The sequence below is a fragment of the Didymella exigua genome (assembly GCF_010094145.1).
Source record: "Didymella exigua CBS 183.55 unplaced genomic scaffold M421scaffold_7, whole genome shotgun sequence".
Classification (NCBI taxonomy): Eukaryota; Fungi; Ascomycota; class Dothideomycetes; order Pleosporales; family Didymellaceae; genus Didymella; species Didymella exigua.
The window spans coordinates 676,042-690,905 of record NW_022984781.1 but is presented as its reverse complement, the minus strand read 5'-3'; the positions used below and the strand labels follow the sequence as shown (position 1 = coordinate 690,905).

Below are 14,864 nucleotides of genomic sequence, written 5' to 3'. Positions count from 1 at the left end.
AGTAGCAATGCTCTCAGTTAAGGCTTTAGACCAGGAATGATCCAAGGTAAACCAGTTCCCTTTGATTAGTTACAGGTACGCTGCAAGAGTTTGGTTTTATATACATCTGAAGTCTAACTAGACGGTGGAAGAAAGCAGTGCAAATGGTCTTCGGGCCCCTGAGACTTCACGAACGAATAAAGCTGAGCTGCTCGAAAGCCTCTGGAATAGGCTGGGGGCTTGGGATCGTCCTTATGAGCTGGCGGCTTGAGAACTACCCTTGGGTGCTACGCGCGCCATGTGCGATCAGTCATAGTGTCGGTGAGAGGCACTGGTAGTGACCTGAGAAATTGATATGTACCTCGGTCCTGTGTCAGGATCGGCTTGGTGCGCGCGTAGATGATGTTCCTGGGATACAATCAGATTACGTGGTCTGTGATCAGATATCCGCACTCTGTTGTCAAGAGCGCTAGAATGATCTATCCATATCTGTACCTCATCTTACGTAACGTTGGTGCTAGCTAGACCGGCCTGATTTCTGGTGTAAGTTTGGCGGCGTCCTGCATACTATGACAGTTGTCTGCCGGCGGCTCCAAATATTCGGCGCAAAGCTACCACGACATATTTGCACACGACACTGACATGTCGACTTCGAGCGCCTCCTCGCTGTCACCACCATGCTTTACCGGTACGTGGAGAAGATCCAACTGTGGGCTTCCGCGAGCCCGGGTATCGGTCTGATCGCGGTACCGAATTCACGTAGGATTCTGATCCAATATATTGGCAGCCGGTGAGGTGGTGGGCACGAGGCTGAGCACTCAGTGTCATTGTTTGCTTTTTGTGGAGTGGTACTTTGATTTAGCTCTCTACAGTCCGCCTGACCAATGAGGCTGGGGGTGGACATATCCCGATTGATCACTGCGTCCGGAACAGAGGCAAGGCAATGGTGGAGACAGCTGTCGCGTGTGCATGAGGGCGAGCACTTCGCTGCTACTGCTGTATACGCCTTGTCAAGTGCCGTCTGACAGGGGCCGTCCTGACCAGGAAACCGATGTATGCACTGTGCTAGACGACCCTTGCAGTCTCACCGTCAGACTTGTACGTTAGCTGAAGCTGGTTGCATGTCATTTGGAGTTTTCCCCATGTTGTTGGTAAAGTTAATCCACTGAAGCCTTTTGGGGCAACCTTGGCTCCACAGGCGATCGCTTATGCTGGTAGCAAGGCCAACTATCAATAGCTCAAGCATTGTTGAATCACTTCCCGTGACGACTCAGTGACGTACGATGCCAAGGCTCACATGCTGCTGATGAGTGGGCTGTACTTCGTAAATCGTTTACATTGTCCTCGTTCGTGCGGAGTTGTTGGCAAGGCCGCCTTCTCAACCGACGACCTGTGGTGGATACTTGGCAGGGTTAAGATAATTTACACTTAGTGGTGCTGTGTGTTGCAGGGCAGGATGTTCGCCTAATCCTATTTGCTGGAAGACCGAACCATCGTGGGCCTGGACGCTGCAAACCGTCCGCTGACGTGGTATGCGCCAGAAGTCAGCTTCGCAAAATGCTGCGCGATGCTGCGAGACTGCGATAAGCGGACAAGGCTGTCGCTGTGCAAAGCAGCTATCTCCCGACGTCTGCATGCTGTTGGTGGGAAACGTATGCGACTTCCCAAAACGCTCTGCGAGTATATCGAGCGTACGCGTTCAATATTGTGCGGTGTCGGTGAGCGCGCCGTGCGGCAGCAGCAAAGAACTACAGTTCGGAGTAGCTCGCAGTGACTTCGAAGCATCGTCACATGGTCAGCCTCGTAGCGCTTGCACGAATACCATAGCGTTGACGACCAGTGATGGGAAAGATGAGAAAGCTTGAGTTGACCCCTCGTGTTGATGTTGTCGGGTAAACGCTCCGCATCCGATAAAATCCACAAACGCGAACAACAAAACTGGGTTTCCCACTGCGCCTTCGAGGCCTGACTGTAGCCTTACTGGATGTACTGATGATGCATCCTGCCTTGACAGGTGATTGCATGCCTTAGGCTTTAGCGGATAATAAGCAGACGTGAAGGGGGTGCGGTAAGCACTGTGCAAAGACAAGGATGCGTCCGAACTTCTAGAAGTCGGTAGCGAAAGCCTGGAGTTTTCCACGTGAAATATGTATGGATTCAGACACATACAGACTATGGATTGTTGGGTTCAGGATGCGGGAAATCAATTCTGTCCTAGTTCAGTCAATCTCATTATCCACACCGAAAGGCAAGAAGTACCGCGCTGACTGTGCCAGGCGATGTAATCGTCCCTGACGCCGCTCGTAATTCTTCCGAGCACCACAGTACCTGTCATCCAGGAGGTGGACCTGAACAACGGGGGTGCTCACAGCGGCACGGCCTCCGTTGGGGATACGTTGATCTCGACGTCGTTGCTGTTGTACTAGCGCTAGCTGAAGCATCGGACATCGATTGAGGAGACCCATACCCTGTAGCAATCAAATTCGCGCCGGCTTGATTGAGTTATCGTCCTCGTCCCGCGATCCTGCAGCGGAGCGCCACGCTACCAACTGTGTAACAGAAGCCTCGTGTTCTTTCCTGCCGCGGTGGCCTAGAGAACGTATCCTATCTAAACAGCGAGCTTCCCCGCTCGCTGCGGCTAAGTAAGCGAGTGAGACTAAGCATAACATGGGTATCGACAGGGATATCGACAGGGGTATCGGCAGGGGTCAGGCCGGACGCATGCAGCCTGCGGAGCCCTGCGCCACAGCGCTGTCTCTGCATAGCAGACGTATGTACATGAAGCCATCCTTGTGCATGCGATTTGGTGTATTGATGTCAGAGCAACGGAACCACCATGACACCGCGATAGAGCTCAAATATTTGTGACATTTTGACAGATGCACAGTTGGGATACAGATGCGGAGCTGATGAGTTGTTGGAATTAGTTGTAAATACGTGCTACGTGTCTATGAGAAGCAATCCTGTGGTATAGATCGAGAGAACAAACGCTAAGTCAGGAAGCAATCAATGAAGGAATGTCCGCTCAGAAGTGGCCACCAGCCTGCTTGCAAGCAGAGGCTGAAGCTGATGGAGTGACGGTCGTGTACCGCGTGAACGTGGCTCCCCATGTGATTGTACTCGTAGTAGTAGCCCAGCCGAGCCTGAGATAGGTCTGTGTAGGTGTCGGCAAGGTGGTTGTAGACGTATACACTCCAAAGTAAACAGTGGCAGGTGGTAGCTCAGACGTGCTGGTCGAAGTGATAAGAACAGTTTCGATAGTAGTGGTCGCCTCAGCGGTAACAGTAGTGGTCATAGTGATAGGAGTCGCGGCTGTGATGGTTGTGGTCGCGGAATCGGGGGCACGGCGCTGAAGACCTCTTGCCTTCTCATTGCGCCTCTGCTTGGCTGCCTCAATGCGGGCGCGTGCCCATTCATAATCGACAGGTCGGTCGGTACGGCGCATGTAGCGCTGCTTGGAGATTGTGGTGGGTGTAGCCAAGGCAGCAGGGTGAAGACGAGTTGGGGTGTAGCGACATGGCTTATCGGGTAGCGGTTGGCCAGGCAATTTGCAAGTCGCTGTCGCTGTCTGGGTGGTAGTACTGAACACTCGAGTCGCTGTCAATGACGTCTTGGTTAAAGTCTTTGTGGAGGTGGTCGTGACAACTTTGGGTGTGATCGTCTTGGTTTTCTTGGCTGTGGCGCTGGGGATGGTGGAGGTTGTGAAGGGGCCGACCTGAGTCACGAGTATAGACGTTGTGGTCTGTGTCTTTGTGATGATTGAGATGACGGAGAATGTAGCGGTAATTGTTGGCGTGTATGTGCTCGTTACTTGTGTACCGATGGTAAGGTAAAGATCTGATATTATTAGCTTGGAAGGCGGTTGGGTTGGACGGACGATACATACCACGCTGCCATGCGAAAGGTTGAGCTGGATATTCACCATTGTTACCCAGAATCAGCAAGATCCAGTGGCCTGAAGACATCTGGCTCTTTTGGATTGGGCATGTGGACAGCTGCTTCGTGTTGTCTGGCGTTGTGGGAATGTCATCACAAAGATACTCGGTATTGTTGGGGTCGACCAGCAGGATATCTGCTTCGCCCGTATTGCACCCCTGGAACGTGCTGACAGCAGAGAATTGCTCAGTAGACTGAGAATTGATGAAGTAGTGGCCCTCATCTACAAAGTCAACTCCGTAAGAGTAGCAGATGGAATCGGGGTCGAATACTGTGCCATCGTCGTTGTCTGACTTGGCCAGTGAGAGCAGAGCAGCAAAGGCTGTCAGGAAATAAAGGCGAGAGAAAGACATGGCGAGCTGGATAGTCAAAGAGTGATTGAAGATCGACAGTTTGTACTCGGTTCAGTGAGCGCGGGCAGTGTCATCTTTTGTACCTTACCAAGTGGACAAGCTAGAGAATGTCTCCACTGCCTTGTTTTATGACCCGCGTGTTGGATACGAATCTTGACCGAGCAGAATCTTGTTCAGACGGTCTGTGAACTGCAAACAGTCATCCGCAAGTGTCTTGCCTAGCGATCAGGTGGAATCGATACATGAGCCGCTGCGGGCGCAGTGCGGATGGGTATTCGCCGATGTGACCCACGGTCAGCTCATAGGCAGTACCGCCCGCCTGCAAGTGCATCTCATCCAGATAGCTGCCGTCTCTGCGTAGTCAGAGTCTGGTAAGGTCAAAGGTCTGCGGGTGGAGCAAGCATGGTGAATGCGACCTAGTGGCTCCTCTCCTCGGAACCCTGTTCCAATTGAGGGCGGGAACAGCCCGTGCACGATTAGCGCGAGTGCAACTCCTCCGTCCTTTTTTAGACGTCACCAACTCCACAACCACCTGCATGGCCTCGCAGCCGATCTCACCCGGACAGCACGACGCTTTCATGGTATGACAAGCATTGCGAAATGCCGGCCTCTGTCGCGCCAAGACTCGCCATTGATCTCGCCTTACTCATAGCACCGTAGCTAGACTTGCAATCTTCAATGCTCTTGCATTCGACATTCCTAATCAAACTTGAGTTTCGTCAGTCGAACCATTGCTAGCGTCTATTAATCACTCTTTTCAGGGTCTTCAAGGTTCGGCTACACAGCAGGACCCGAAAGCAAGTCACCACGTTCATGGGTTACAAAATAATCCCAGTCATGCGGGCGCCGGAATCCCTGCCAGCTGAGCCTTACAGAACTGGGGTGCTAGTGTCAAGGAACATGGTCAATCAGCTTAGAGAACTCCAAGTAAGCAACGGAATGAACGGCCCTGGCTGGCGTGTCAGCCTTGTTGTGGGCCCTCCACCAGGTACCCGCGGCCAAGGAGAAACTTTATGAACAACTTTAGTGTTACTACTTCGTACTTTCTTGGCGGCGAACACCGACATACCCTAGTCTATCATCTCACCAGCTTTCCAGCGCTTCGCGAGAGCCTCCCAATCAGATCTCCAAAGCTGTAAGGCCCATAGCTTGTTGTAACCGCACGCTTTCATCCCTGCTCACGTCGTTGATGTTAGTGCATATATTTACAGATTCCAGACGCCCTCCACTCTGATTCTGCATGCCGTCGCAGAGAAGAAGCGAAGTGGCGCTGCCGCTAGCCTGCCCGTATCAAATGATCTCGAAAAGTTCTTCGCAATGGAGTTTCTCACGACAATTATTCAATAGATCATGCATGGTCTGACGCGAGATTGCAGCAGACCCACTACTCGGGGTCAGGCGAGGATTCTTCCGGATGCTGCTTGAGCTTGACCAGGCCAAGCTACCCATGATGGTCGGGACCTTGCTTAGCATTATCCCCAGAAGTGGTAACTTGGTGCCCTGTGTCGATACTTTGCTGGCTTCGAGCGTCTAGCGCCGATGTTGTCACAGCTGCCGGCATTCTCGTACCCATGCTGTCCAGACCCGTGGTATCTCATCTGGCCTATCAAATGTTATGCTACTCGGCAGTTGGCCTCGAAACAGATGGACCGCGAAATTTGAGACAGTCTTGCTGTTTGTAATTCGAGTTATTGCTCCATCTTCGTACGTCAGGCCATTCACTGTCAGCCTTGGCTCCGCGGCCCGTACCCTACGCCTTCTTCTCGCCCAGATGGCGTGGCAAAGCCATCGAAGATTGGCGTAGCTGTGCGGATGCTACATTCTCCTGAACATACCACGCCAGGTAAATGAGGTTAGCGCCCGTCAGATCTCGCCACGACCACTCTGGCAGCTCAGCGAGAATATCTTCTGGTATAAATGAGGCCTCGACCTTACTCGTACACTACTCAGCAATTCGACCAAGGTTCTCATTTAACTTGGTCAAGATATTCGATACAGAAGCAATATTCATTCTCTAGCTATCTGCTCGAGCTCTCTCAACGACGCCATGTTGTTCCAATCGTTCGCCTACTGGCTGTCAGCTGGCTCACTCGCTCTCGCTAGTGCTATTCCGGCCTCTCTTATCGAGAGGCAGGACGGTGCTTGCACAAACACGGCTCGAACACGCCAATGTTGGAGTGATGGCTACAGTATCGCCACAGACTTCGATGCGAAGACCCCTCCGGCAGGCACAACCGTCACTGTAAATCCATCAGACTTCACCGCGTGTACACATGCTCACATTTGGTAGTACAACCTGGAAGTCACGAACACAACAAGACCACACTTAGATGGATCACCTGGAAGCCGAATGTTCCAGTTGATCAATGGTCAATACCCTGGCCCAACTATTCGAGCAAAGTGGGGTGACACAATCGTCGTCAATGTCAAGAACAGCATGCAAGACAACGGCACAGGAATTCACTGGCACGGTATCCGTCAACTCAACAGCTGTCAGCACGACGGCGTCCCCGGCATCACAGAATGCCCCATTGCTCCCGGAAAGTCCCGCCAGTACAGGTTCAGGGCCACGCAGTTTGGGACGACGTGGTATCACTCTCACTGGTCTGCACAGTACGGTGACGGCGTCCTTGGAACGATGATCATCGATGGGCCGGCCTCAGTCAACTACGACGAGGATCTCGGTGTCCTTCCTATCACAGATTACTACTACACCGAGGCCTTCACAATCAACGAAGTTGCCCAGCACTCACAAAGAGGTCCGCCGCTTCCCGACAATATCCTTGTCAACGGTACTCACGTCAGCGCGAATGGCGGCAATTACGCCAAGATGACCGTCACCAAGGGGAAGAAGTACCGCATCAGGATTATCAACACCTCCGTGGACAGCACCTTCAGCGTCTCCCTCGATAGTCACCCCTTTACAGTGATGACCGCTGACTTCGTCCCAATCAAGCCATATATCGCATCCCAGCTAACCCTCGCCATCGGCCAACGCTACGATGTGATGATCGAGGCCAACCAGACTGTAGACAACTACTGGTTCCGCATCGGCTACGGGACTGCCTGCGGAGGAAACTCCATCCTCGGCACCGGCATCCAGCTAGGTGCCATTCTCTCGTATACCGGTGCATCCAGCAATAATCCCACCACCACCGGTGTCGCGCTCCGAACAACCTGCGTCGACGAAGACCGCTTCAGCCTCGTTCCCTTCGTCCCCAACACCGTACCCTCGTCTGCAGTAGGCACCGCCGGCAAGATCGACCTCAAGCTGCAGAACGGCAACGTCGTGCGCTGGCTCCTAGACGGCACATCTCTGGTCGTTGACTGGAACAACCCAACTCTCGAGACGGCGCTTGCGGGCAGGAGCGACTTCTACCCGAACGCCAATATCCGTGAGATGCCAACCAGCGACTGGTACATCTGGTACATCGAGTCGACGGATGCCTTCCAGCTGCCGCACCCTATTCATCTCCACGGTCACGACTTTTACGTCATCGGCGAGGGCGCGGGCCAGTGGGACGGCTCGGTCAGCAGTCTCAATCTGAACAACCCCCTGCGTCGCGACACTACAACGATGCCTGTGAGCGGGTATCTGGTAATCGCCTTCCCTGCGGACAACCCGGGGACTTGGGTGGTAAGTGCTGAACACGTACACCAGAAGAGCGCTTTACTAACACAAATCCAGATGCACTGCCACATCGCCTGGCACGCCAGTCAGGGTCTTGCCTTGCAGTTCCTGGAGCGCAAGGGTGAGATCGTCGGGGCGATTGGGAGCACATCGGATTTCAAGCAGGGCTGCGATGAGTGGGACGGGTACTGGTTCCCCGGGAACCACCCGTACAACATGACCGACTCTGGGATCTAGAGTGTCGCTGCTCTCTCTGTATTCTCTCGGACTCTGGGGTTTCGCGATCCGTTGCTTTACGGCTGGAGCCCTTGTTCCCAGTTTTCCTTCAGCACATGTGTCGGAGCAAAGGACATCCTTCACTCTGTGAACTATTCAGTATATACCGCGACAACATGTGAGTAGCTCTTACTAATACCCCTCTCGGTAGGAGCAACATACATACTTCTTTCTACCATCTACATTCCTGATGCCCATCCTTGTGGCTGACATCGTATTGATCTTCTTGGTGAACAGTGACGCTGCAGAGACACGTTCGTACAGCCAAGACCACGCAAGAGGAGATGGAGAAATACCACGGCTAAATCAGCTTGGACCTGTTCTGACCTACAACCATCAATCCTGACGGCTCCGTGCTGAGATATAATATCAAGGCTGTGATTGAACCGTGTCTTCGTAGAGCAGCACCCTGCATCGTCAATCATCTTTTGCTGCCCAGGCATTCATCTGTGGCGTTCCCAGCGGCGATTGGGACTTCAAGCGACACGAGAAATGAAGAAGTGAAGAAATTTGCAAATACATCGACATGCAAAGACTCCGCCCGTGCCATTCTTACTGCTTGTACGTTTTTCCTGGGCCCAAGGCTTTCTACGTGCGAGAAATGCATGGTATTGTGCTATGTCATTCCTAAAGTGGCACTACAGTACACTGCATCACCTGCGGAAGATGGTACATGTAATAGCTGCTTTTGGCCGCGCTGAAAGCCATGTTGAAATCATACACCACCCCACCGCCATCGTTATAACCACACTTGCCCAATGACAGTGAGCTTCGAAGGCCGTCGTCAGAGCCTGGGAGGCGAATTTTTGAGCTCCATGGACCACAAGATAGCGAACGGTATTGCGGCATCCCCGCGAAGAAGTCGTCAGGAGAGCCTTTCCAAGATGAACTCCTTCTCCAAGATGAACTCCTTCTGTGCAGAGGTGCATGTGCTAGTCGACGGTGCATGGTAAGCTTTCAATAGCCAGGCTTCCCGTGGGCTCACATGAGATCCGCCTCATCGACATGCTCCCCTCTCCTCGCCGCCAGATACACTCTCCCGCTCTCATACGCACCGAGATACAACCCCGCGCCAACAAACGTCCAAACAGCTCTCAACGCACCACCCCTCCAAAGCCCCTTATACCCCTGCTCCCGCACAATCTCCTGCGTAATCTGCCACGTTCCCTTGTGACCGCTCCTACTCTTCCTGACGCTCTCGCCCAGCGCATCGACCAGCGCATTCTTCACATTCGCAGCACCCTTCCCACTCTTGCTCGACGCTCCCTCTCCCTCGGCAGCACTCAGCATGATCCTCGTCTTGAGCACATCCACGGGCGTCGTGATAACCGCCGCGACAGCCCCAGCCGACCCCGCACTAACCGCGGTGATGATCCCGCTCTCGACAATAGTCCCCCTCGTGAGTCCCTTCTCATCCCTATACGCCCTGATGCGCATCTTCAAGCGCTCAAACATGGGGAACTGCATGGCAGTGAAGGGCAGATTGCGGCCTGCGAGGGAGGCGTAGCCGCGCCATAGCGCCAGCGGGTTTGATTGGAATCTGCGCAGCGTCTGGATGGTTGCGTTTGTGCTCGAGCGGTCCGAGGAGACCATTTGCGCGTTCTGCTTGATGACTTCTGCGGGGGTTAGGATGGCGCAGGATACCAGCTCGGCGAGAGAGGAGGCGGCTGCGTGGATGACGGGCGTGGGGAGTAAACCATCAGGGTGCGATGTCGTTGAGTTGAGGTCTGCGAAGAGGGTTTTTGTCCGTTCGTAGGTCGTGAAGAAGGCTCCTGCTGCTGGGCGTTAGTCGCGCAGGAAGCCAATCGCCGTCGTCATGTGTAGATGTTCCCTGCTCTTTTTGGCTTTGGGTGGGGGTGCTCGTACAAGATGGTAATGTTGCAATGATCACGCTGCCAATGCCCTGGTACATGCCCCGGAACAGCGCAGGATTGGGCTTCCCCGTCGCCTGGTTCGTGTATAGTCGTGCATAGTCTGGCGATTGGAATCGTGTCTTGAGGGTGTCGAGGGGGTATACAAGCAGATCTACGGTGAAGGCTGCAATTGCGCCAGCCTGAACTCATTCATTAGACGGAAATCTGAGAGCACAAATTTCCAAAACAGAATTCGAGTGCGACCTACAATGAGAATATCGCTATTAGTATTACCAGACATCTAGGAAATGAACGATATAAGGTGTGGAGGTCTAATCAAATTATGCATGTGGTCGATCAACTTGTTGACGCGAGCTGGAACGCGACGAATCGGTGACGTAGTTGATCAGCCTCCGATAGGCTAGTCGATTACCTACCCGTGAGCGCATCCTTTACAGCTCTTCCGGCGACGATCGTTGTCTACTCTGCTGGCCTCGTCTACTCTGCTGGCCCCGTCTACTCTGCTGGCCTTGTCTACTCTGCTGGCCTCGCTGTCTAATCTGCTGACCTCGTTGGCTAATCTGCTGACTCCAAAGTCAATAAAGGTATTGTTCTGGTATTGAGCTACGGGGGTATATATACTTCGACTGGTGAAGCACCTTTCGCTCTGCGATCGTGTCGCGTACCTTGCTCCATCTAACAACCATTGCGCGAGATAAAGGGTATCTACATCTATGCCTGTGTCATGAACTCCCTTGAGAAGATGACAGACGAGTCCTGCCGTATACTAACGCCGATGAAAACACTTTTCGTAAATCATACTGTGCTACCCGAGCGTGCATGGTCCTGAGGGCGAACCAGTTCAAAGCTTCGTGTCTTGCCGGTTTGTGTCGCTCAGCCTCCGGTATGGCGCAGGTAACACTCCGCTGGGACCCGGCCTGGAGCTAGGCCCTTGCGTCGTGCTACGGTCTGTAGTGCCCGCGCTTGTGCCTGCAGAGGGTCTGGACGTTGTCGACGACGGCGACGACGACGTAGTGGTGGTTCGTTGCTGGATGGTTGCGCTCATCAGCCAATGCAACTGCATGCGCATGTTGTTGATGGCAGCATTCGTATGCAACATCTCGTCCTTGTTGCGCTGGCTCTCGTTGATAATCATCATGTTGGCACGGCCTTCGACCTCGGTCAAAGAAGTGGACATTCGAGATACCTCCTCACGCAGGTTCTCGTGCAGTGTGAGCAGATGGTGGACCTGCGAGTCAAAAGGCGGCTCGCTTGAGCGATTGTCGTTGCTCTGAGCTCCGTGTTGGAACGAAGCTGGGGGCAGGCGGAATTCAGCCGCTGCGTCGTTGGGATCCAGATGATCGGCAACGGGAAACGACGCATCGTTGGCGTTGGCCGGATACAGCATGTTGGTGATGTTGCCAAGGCCATCCTCCAGAATGCCAACCTTCCTGACCAACGGCTCCATACGGGCTTCGTGCCTCTCAAGACGAGCTTGCTGTTCCCGGAAGTGGGGCGCCATTGTTGCCATTGCGCATGCCATCTCATGCCGTGTCACGTCGGCGCGCTCAGATCGGAACTTGCAGCCGACGATTGCACCCTGGCAGGAAATGACATGTTTCGGACACACGTTGTTGATGTGGGTCTTGAGGTCGAGACGGAGCAGAACGGCGTCACAAAGGGCGCACGAAGTGGTCCTGTTGGGACACAAATTTCGCTGGTGTTCCTAATGCTTGTTGAGCAGGGGCTAGACGCGTCTGGAGTATACAGCTCACCTCAAGATCCTTCTTCATGAGCGATGCATGGCAGTCCTCGCAGCTGACACTGTAGTGCAGGCAGCCCTTGTGAAAGTCCTTCTGGGTCGTGTGTAACCTGCAGTCAGCTGCAGAGCATTCAATGGGCGTGTACTCGCAGTACAGCATGACGTGATCGTGTACGTTGACCCGGTGGTCGACCCACGTACAGCCAGTCTTTGTGTTTGGGCACTTGACTACCAGCTCGTCGAGCATGGTCTCGATGATCTTGGGCACGGCGCGAGTGTCGTTCTCGCTCTCCACCACGCGGCGGCACGTCGGACATGTCTTGCAGGGAGCGGACTGCGGGGCCCAGGCGTGTTGGAGGCATTCGCGGCAGAAGTAGTGCTCGCAGGGCAGCTGGACCGGCTTGTCGAAGGGGGCGTGGCAGATCAGACACACGAGGTTGCTGTCAGGGTCCGTCGTGTACTCGAGCGCAGACAGTTCGGGGGGCACTTTGAGGCATTTGCTCTTGCGACGCTTCGACGATGGTGAGTTGGATGCGCGGAGCGCCAAAGGCGAGGGACTGCTGGGAGGGCCACCGACCACACGCAATTCTGACGGCTCGGACAGCGCGTCGGTTCCGTTGGCCAGGCCCGCGCCAGAGGAGGCCCGCGAGCTGCGCCGGTCGTTGGGCGGCGGGATCGGCGACGGCGACGACATGGCGGGTGTGGAGAAGGCGGTGCGGATGGACGCGGGGGACAGAGAGACGAGGAGAGCGGTGGCCGCTCAGGGCTGTTGTAAGCAGGCAGGCAGGAATGGAGGCAGCATGCTTCGGCGTCCCAAACCGAAAGGGAGCCGGGGGGGGGGAGCATCGGGGTTGCGCCTGCGTTGTACAGCGCAGAGACATGGTGGTCGGGACGAGGTCCGCTGGGATGCGATGATGGGCATCGCCGCGGATCAGCTGGCAAACCACTGGGACGTCGACGGCACCCGCAGCACTCGCGCACGCCACACGTCGCACGCATTGCACGGGACGCGGCACCGATCGCACATTTCGAATAGCCATTGTACACGGCCAGCAGCACCGCCTGCGTCACCTGTGCCTGCAGCCCTGAGCCACCAACGCGCACGCTGCTTCCGGCCGCCCTCACAGCCTCAACCTCGGCAGTGTCACGGCGTGTCACGACCCGTCACCCACCGCGACCACCACCATGGCGACCAACCCGCCGCAGCTGTTCCTGCTCGCCGACCACATCAAGCTCTCGCTGCTGGAGCGCCAGCGGGCCGTCTCCCTCAACCTCCCCTCGCACGGGCAGGACAGCCAGATCTCGCGCTCACTGGAGCAGTTGCGCTCCGGTATTGAGTCGCTCGAGTCGCAGGTCGAGGACACATCCGATGAGTATGAGCTGCCATGTCTGCTGCCAACACGCCTGATTCTAGCCATGCCAGGTCTATAACAAGCCAGCTCCCGCGCCTGCGGACCCAGCTCAACGAGCTCTCCGCCCAGTTCTCCTCCTCGGCGTCCACCAGCTCTCCCACAACCACACAGCCAAACGACCGTGCTCTCGCAGACGACTTCGCAGCTGCCCAGTCCAAGTCGCGCCGTGCGTCGAAAAGCGTGCGCTTCACAGACAACGAGCAAGGCGACAGCGATCCCAGCCGCGCGGCCCTCTTCAACCAGCCGTATCGCGACGATCCCTCGCACGACGCAGAGGCACCGCCAGACCAGTCGCATCTCGACAACCAGCAGATCCACGAATACCACAGCCATGTACTACGGGAGCAGGACGACCAGCTCGACACGTTGAGCGCGTCCATTGGGCGGCAGAGGGAGCTGAGCATGCAGATTGGGGACGAACTCGATGGACAGGTGATGCTGCTGGACGAGGTCGAGGAAGGCGTGGACAGACACGACGCACAGTTTCGACGAGCGAGGGGGCGGCTGGACCGCTTCAGCAGGAAGGCGCGCGAGAACTGGAGCCTGACGCTTATTGTGGTGTTGATCATCATATTGGTTTTGCTGATCATCGTCACCAAATAGTTAGAGGTGACTACTGGACGATACAATGGCATGTACAGGGCGCTCCGGGCGGGTAGCAACTCTGCAATTCCAACAGCGTCGTTTCTTCGCCGTGTGTGCCTCGTCAATTCCAGCAGCGTCGTCTTTCGCCGTGTGTGCCTTGTCAATTCTAGCAGCGTCGTCTCTTCGCCGTGTGTGCCTCGTCAATTCCAGCAGCGTCGTCTCTTCGCCGTGTGTGCCTCGTCAATTCCAACAGCATCGTCTTTCGCCGTGTGTGCCTCGTCACTTCCAACAGCGTCGTCTCTTCGCCGTTGTGTGCCTCGTCTGGCTCCTCCTCCAGACTCGACGTCTATGCGCGTCGCACTTCCCACACCAGGTTCGTGATGCTGACCTCCTCGCTCGCCTTCTCGTCGTAGTCGAACCACTCGCCCTCGTGCAGCTCGATGTTCTCAAACTTGGTGCCAGACTCCTCGCCCGTGGCAAGCCACTCGCCCTGTCCTCGTCAGCGCCACGTCCCCATCTCTCGCACAGGCGCACATGCATCAGCCTTGAACTCGACAAACTCCAGCCCCCTGCAATCAAACTCCAAGACGTTCTTCATCTTGGGCGGATCGCTCCTCTCGTACGTCGCCGGCGCGGCCTTGATATTCGCCGAATGCTCTCTCTGCCGTTCCATCAGCCCGCGCCCAGATACAGATAGTCGTGCAGAGGTGCGGTGGGAGAGACCTTGCAGTTCTTGCACTTCCACACAAAATTGGCCTCGCCCTTGCTGCCGCTGATCTCGTTCTGCTCGAACCGGCTCACAGACACCCAGTTCGGGTGCGTCTCGCGGCACGACGTGCACTGCACCTTGAACGTGTAGTAAAAGGGCGCGTCCTCCGTGTCCAGCGGGCGCAGGTCCGTGACGCCCGCGAGCTCGGCTTTGAGGGCTAGGGCGAGCACCATGTTGACTCGAGGGGTTTGGGAATCGCAAATGTTCGAGCGCTTTGCTGGTGCTGCTGCTCTTTGCTGATGCTGCTGCTCGTCGCGGGGGCGGGGAGGAGCTTCGCCCGCGCGGCGGCCAATCGGCGGCTGCTCTCT

General features: G+C 55.4%; 6 protein-coding genes across 6 annotated transcripts; 2 read left to right on the top strand and 4 right to left on the bottom strand.

Annotated features, from left to right (window-relative positions):
• Positions 1-2,878: 2,878 nt before the first annotated feature.
• M421DRAFT_418381 (uncharacterized protein) lies at positions 2,879-4,380 on the bottom strand. Its single transcript, XM_033591763.1, has 2 exons — positions 3,866-4,380; positions 2,879-3,816 (listed from the first exon to the last, which is right to left on the bottom strand). Exons 1-2 carry the CDS (start codon positions 4,266-4,268, stop codon positions 3,005-3,007), a joined length of 1,215 nt encoding a protein of 404 aa, XP_033451153.1. The 5' UTR covers positions 4,269-4,380; the 3' UTR covers positions 2,879-3,004.
• Positions 4,381-6,315: 1,935 nt separating this feature from the next.
• Positions 6,316-8,136, top strand: M421DRAFT_3175 (multicopper oxidase; the record flags this gene model as incomplete). Its single annotated transcript, XM_033589264.1, has 3 exons — positions 6,316-6,510; positions 6,559-7,905; positions 7,957-8,136. The coding sequence occupies 3 exons, from the start codon at positions 6,316-6,318 to the stop codon at positions 8,134-8,136; spliced, it is 1,722 nt and encodes a 573-aa protein (XP_033451152.1).
• A 1,020-nt stretch (positions 8,137-9,156) lies between these two features.
• Positions 9,157-10,329, bottom strand: M421DRAFT_57339 (mitochondrial carrier; the record flags this gene model as incomplete). The annotated part of the gene is made up of 3 exons (XM_033595492.1): positions 9,157-9,950; positions 10,042-10,228; positions 10,297-10,329. The coding sequence occupies 3 exons, from the start codon at positions 10,327-10,329 to the stop codon at positions 9,157-9,159; spliced, it is 1,014 nt and encodes a 337-aa protein (XP_033451151.1).
• A 280-nt stretch (positions 10,330-10,609) lies between these two features.
• M421DRAFT_361862 (uncharacterized protein) lies at positions 10,610-12,671 on the bottom strand. Its single transcript, XM_033589685.1, has 3 exons — positions 12,368-12,671; positions 11,804-12,301; positions 10,610-11,754 (listed from the first exon to the last, which is right to left on the bottom strand). The coding sequence occupies exons 1-3, from the start codon at positions 12,482-12,484 to the stop codon at positions 10,891-10,893; spliced, it is 1,479 nt and encodes a 492-aa protein (XP_033451150.1). The 5' UTR covers positions 12,485-12,671; the 3' UTR covers positions 10,610-10,890.
• A 304-nt stretch (positions 12,672-12,975) lies between these two features.
• Positions 12,976-13,805, top strand: M421DRAFT_57825 (uncharacterized protein; the record flags this gene model as incomplete). The annotated part of the gene is made up of 2 exons (XM_033595538.1): positions 12,976-13,163; positions 13,214-13,805. The coding sequence occupies 2 exons, from the start codon at positions 12,976-12,978 to the stop codon at positions 13,803-13,805; spliced, it is 780 nt and encodes a 259-aa protein (XP_033451149.1).
• A 328-nt stretch (positions 13,806-14,133) lies between these two features.
• M421DRAFT_99479 (DUF866-domain-containing protein) lies at positions 14,134-14,729 on the bottom strand (the record flags this gene model as incomplete). Its single annotated transcript, XM_033598759.1, has 3 exons — positions 14,134-14,277; positions 14,326-14,448; positions 14,511-14,729. 3 exons carry the CDS (start codon positions 14,727-14,729, stop codon positions 14,134-14,136), a joined length of 486 nt encoding a protein of 161 aa, XP_033451148.1.
• Between the last annotated feature and the right edge of the window lie 135 nt (positions 14,730-14,864).

Excerpts from the sequence above, each read along its gene's own strand:
- M421DRAFT_361862 (XM_033589685.1), bottom strand. The coding sequence starts at position 12,484 with ATGTCGTCGCCGTCGCCGATCCCGCCGCCCAACGACCGGCGCAGCTCG. Across the intron at positions 12,302-12,367 it reads AGCCGTCAGAATTGCGTGTG|CGTCGCAAGAGCAAATGCCT; the intron begins GTCGGTGGCCCT and ends CCATCGTCGAAG. Across the intron at positions 11,755-11,803 it reads TCATGAAGAAGGATCTTGAG|GAACACCAGCGAAATTTGTG; the intron begins GTGAGCTGTATA and ends AACAAGCATTAG.
- M421DRAFT_418381 (XM_033591763.1), bottom strand. The coding sequence starts at position 4,268 with ATGTCTTTCTCTCGCCTTTATTTCCTGACAGCCTTTGCTGCTCTGCTC. Across the intron at positions 3,817-3,865 it reads ACCTTTCGCATGGCAGCGTG|ATCTTTACCTTACCATCGGT; the intron begins GTATGTATCGTC and ends TAATAATATCAG.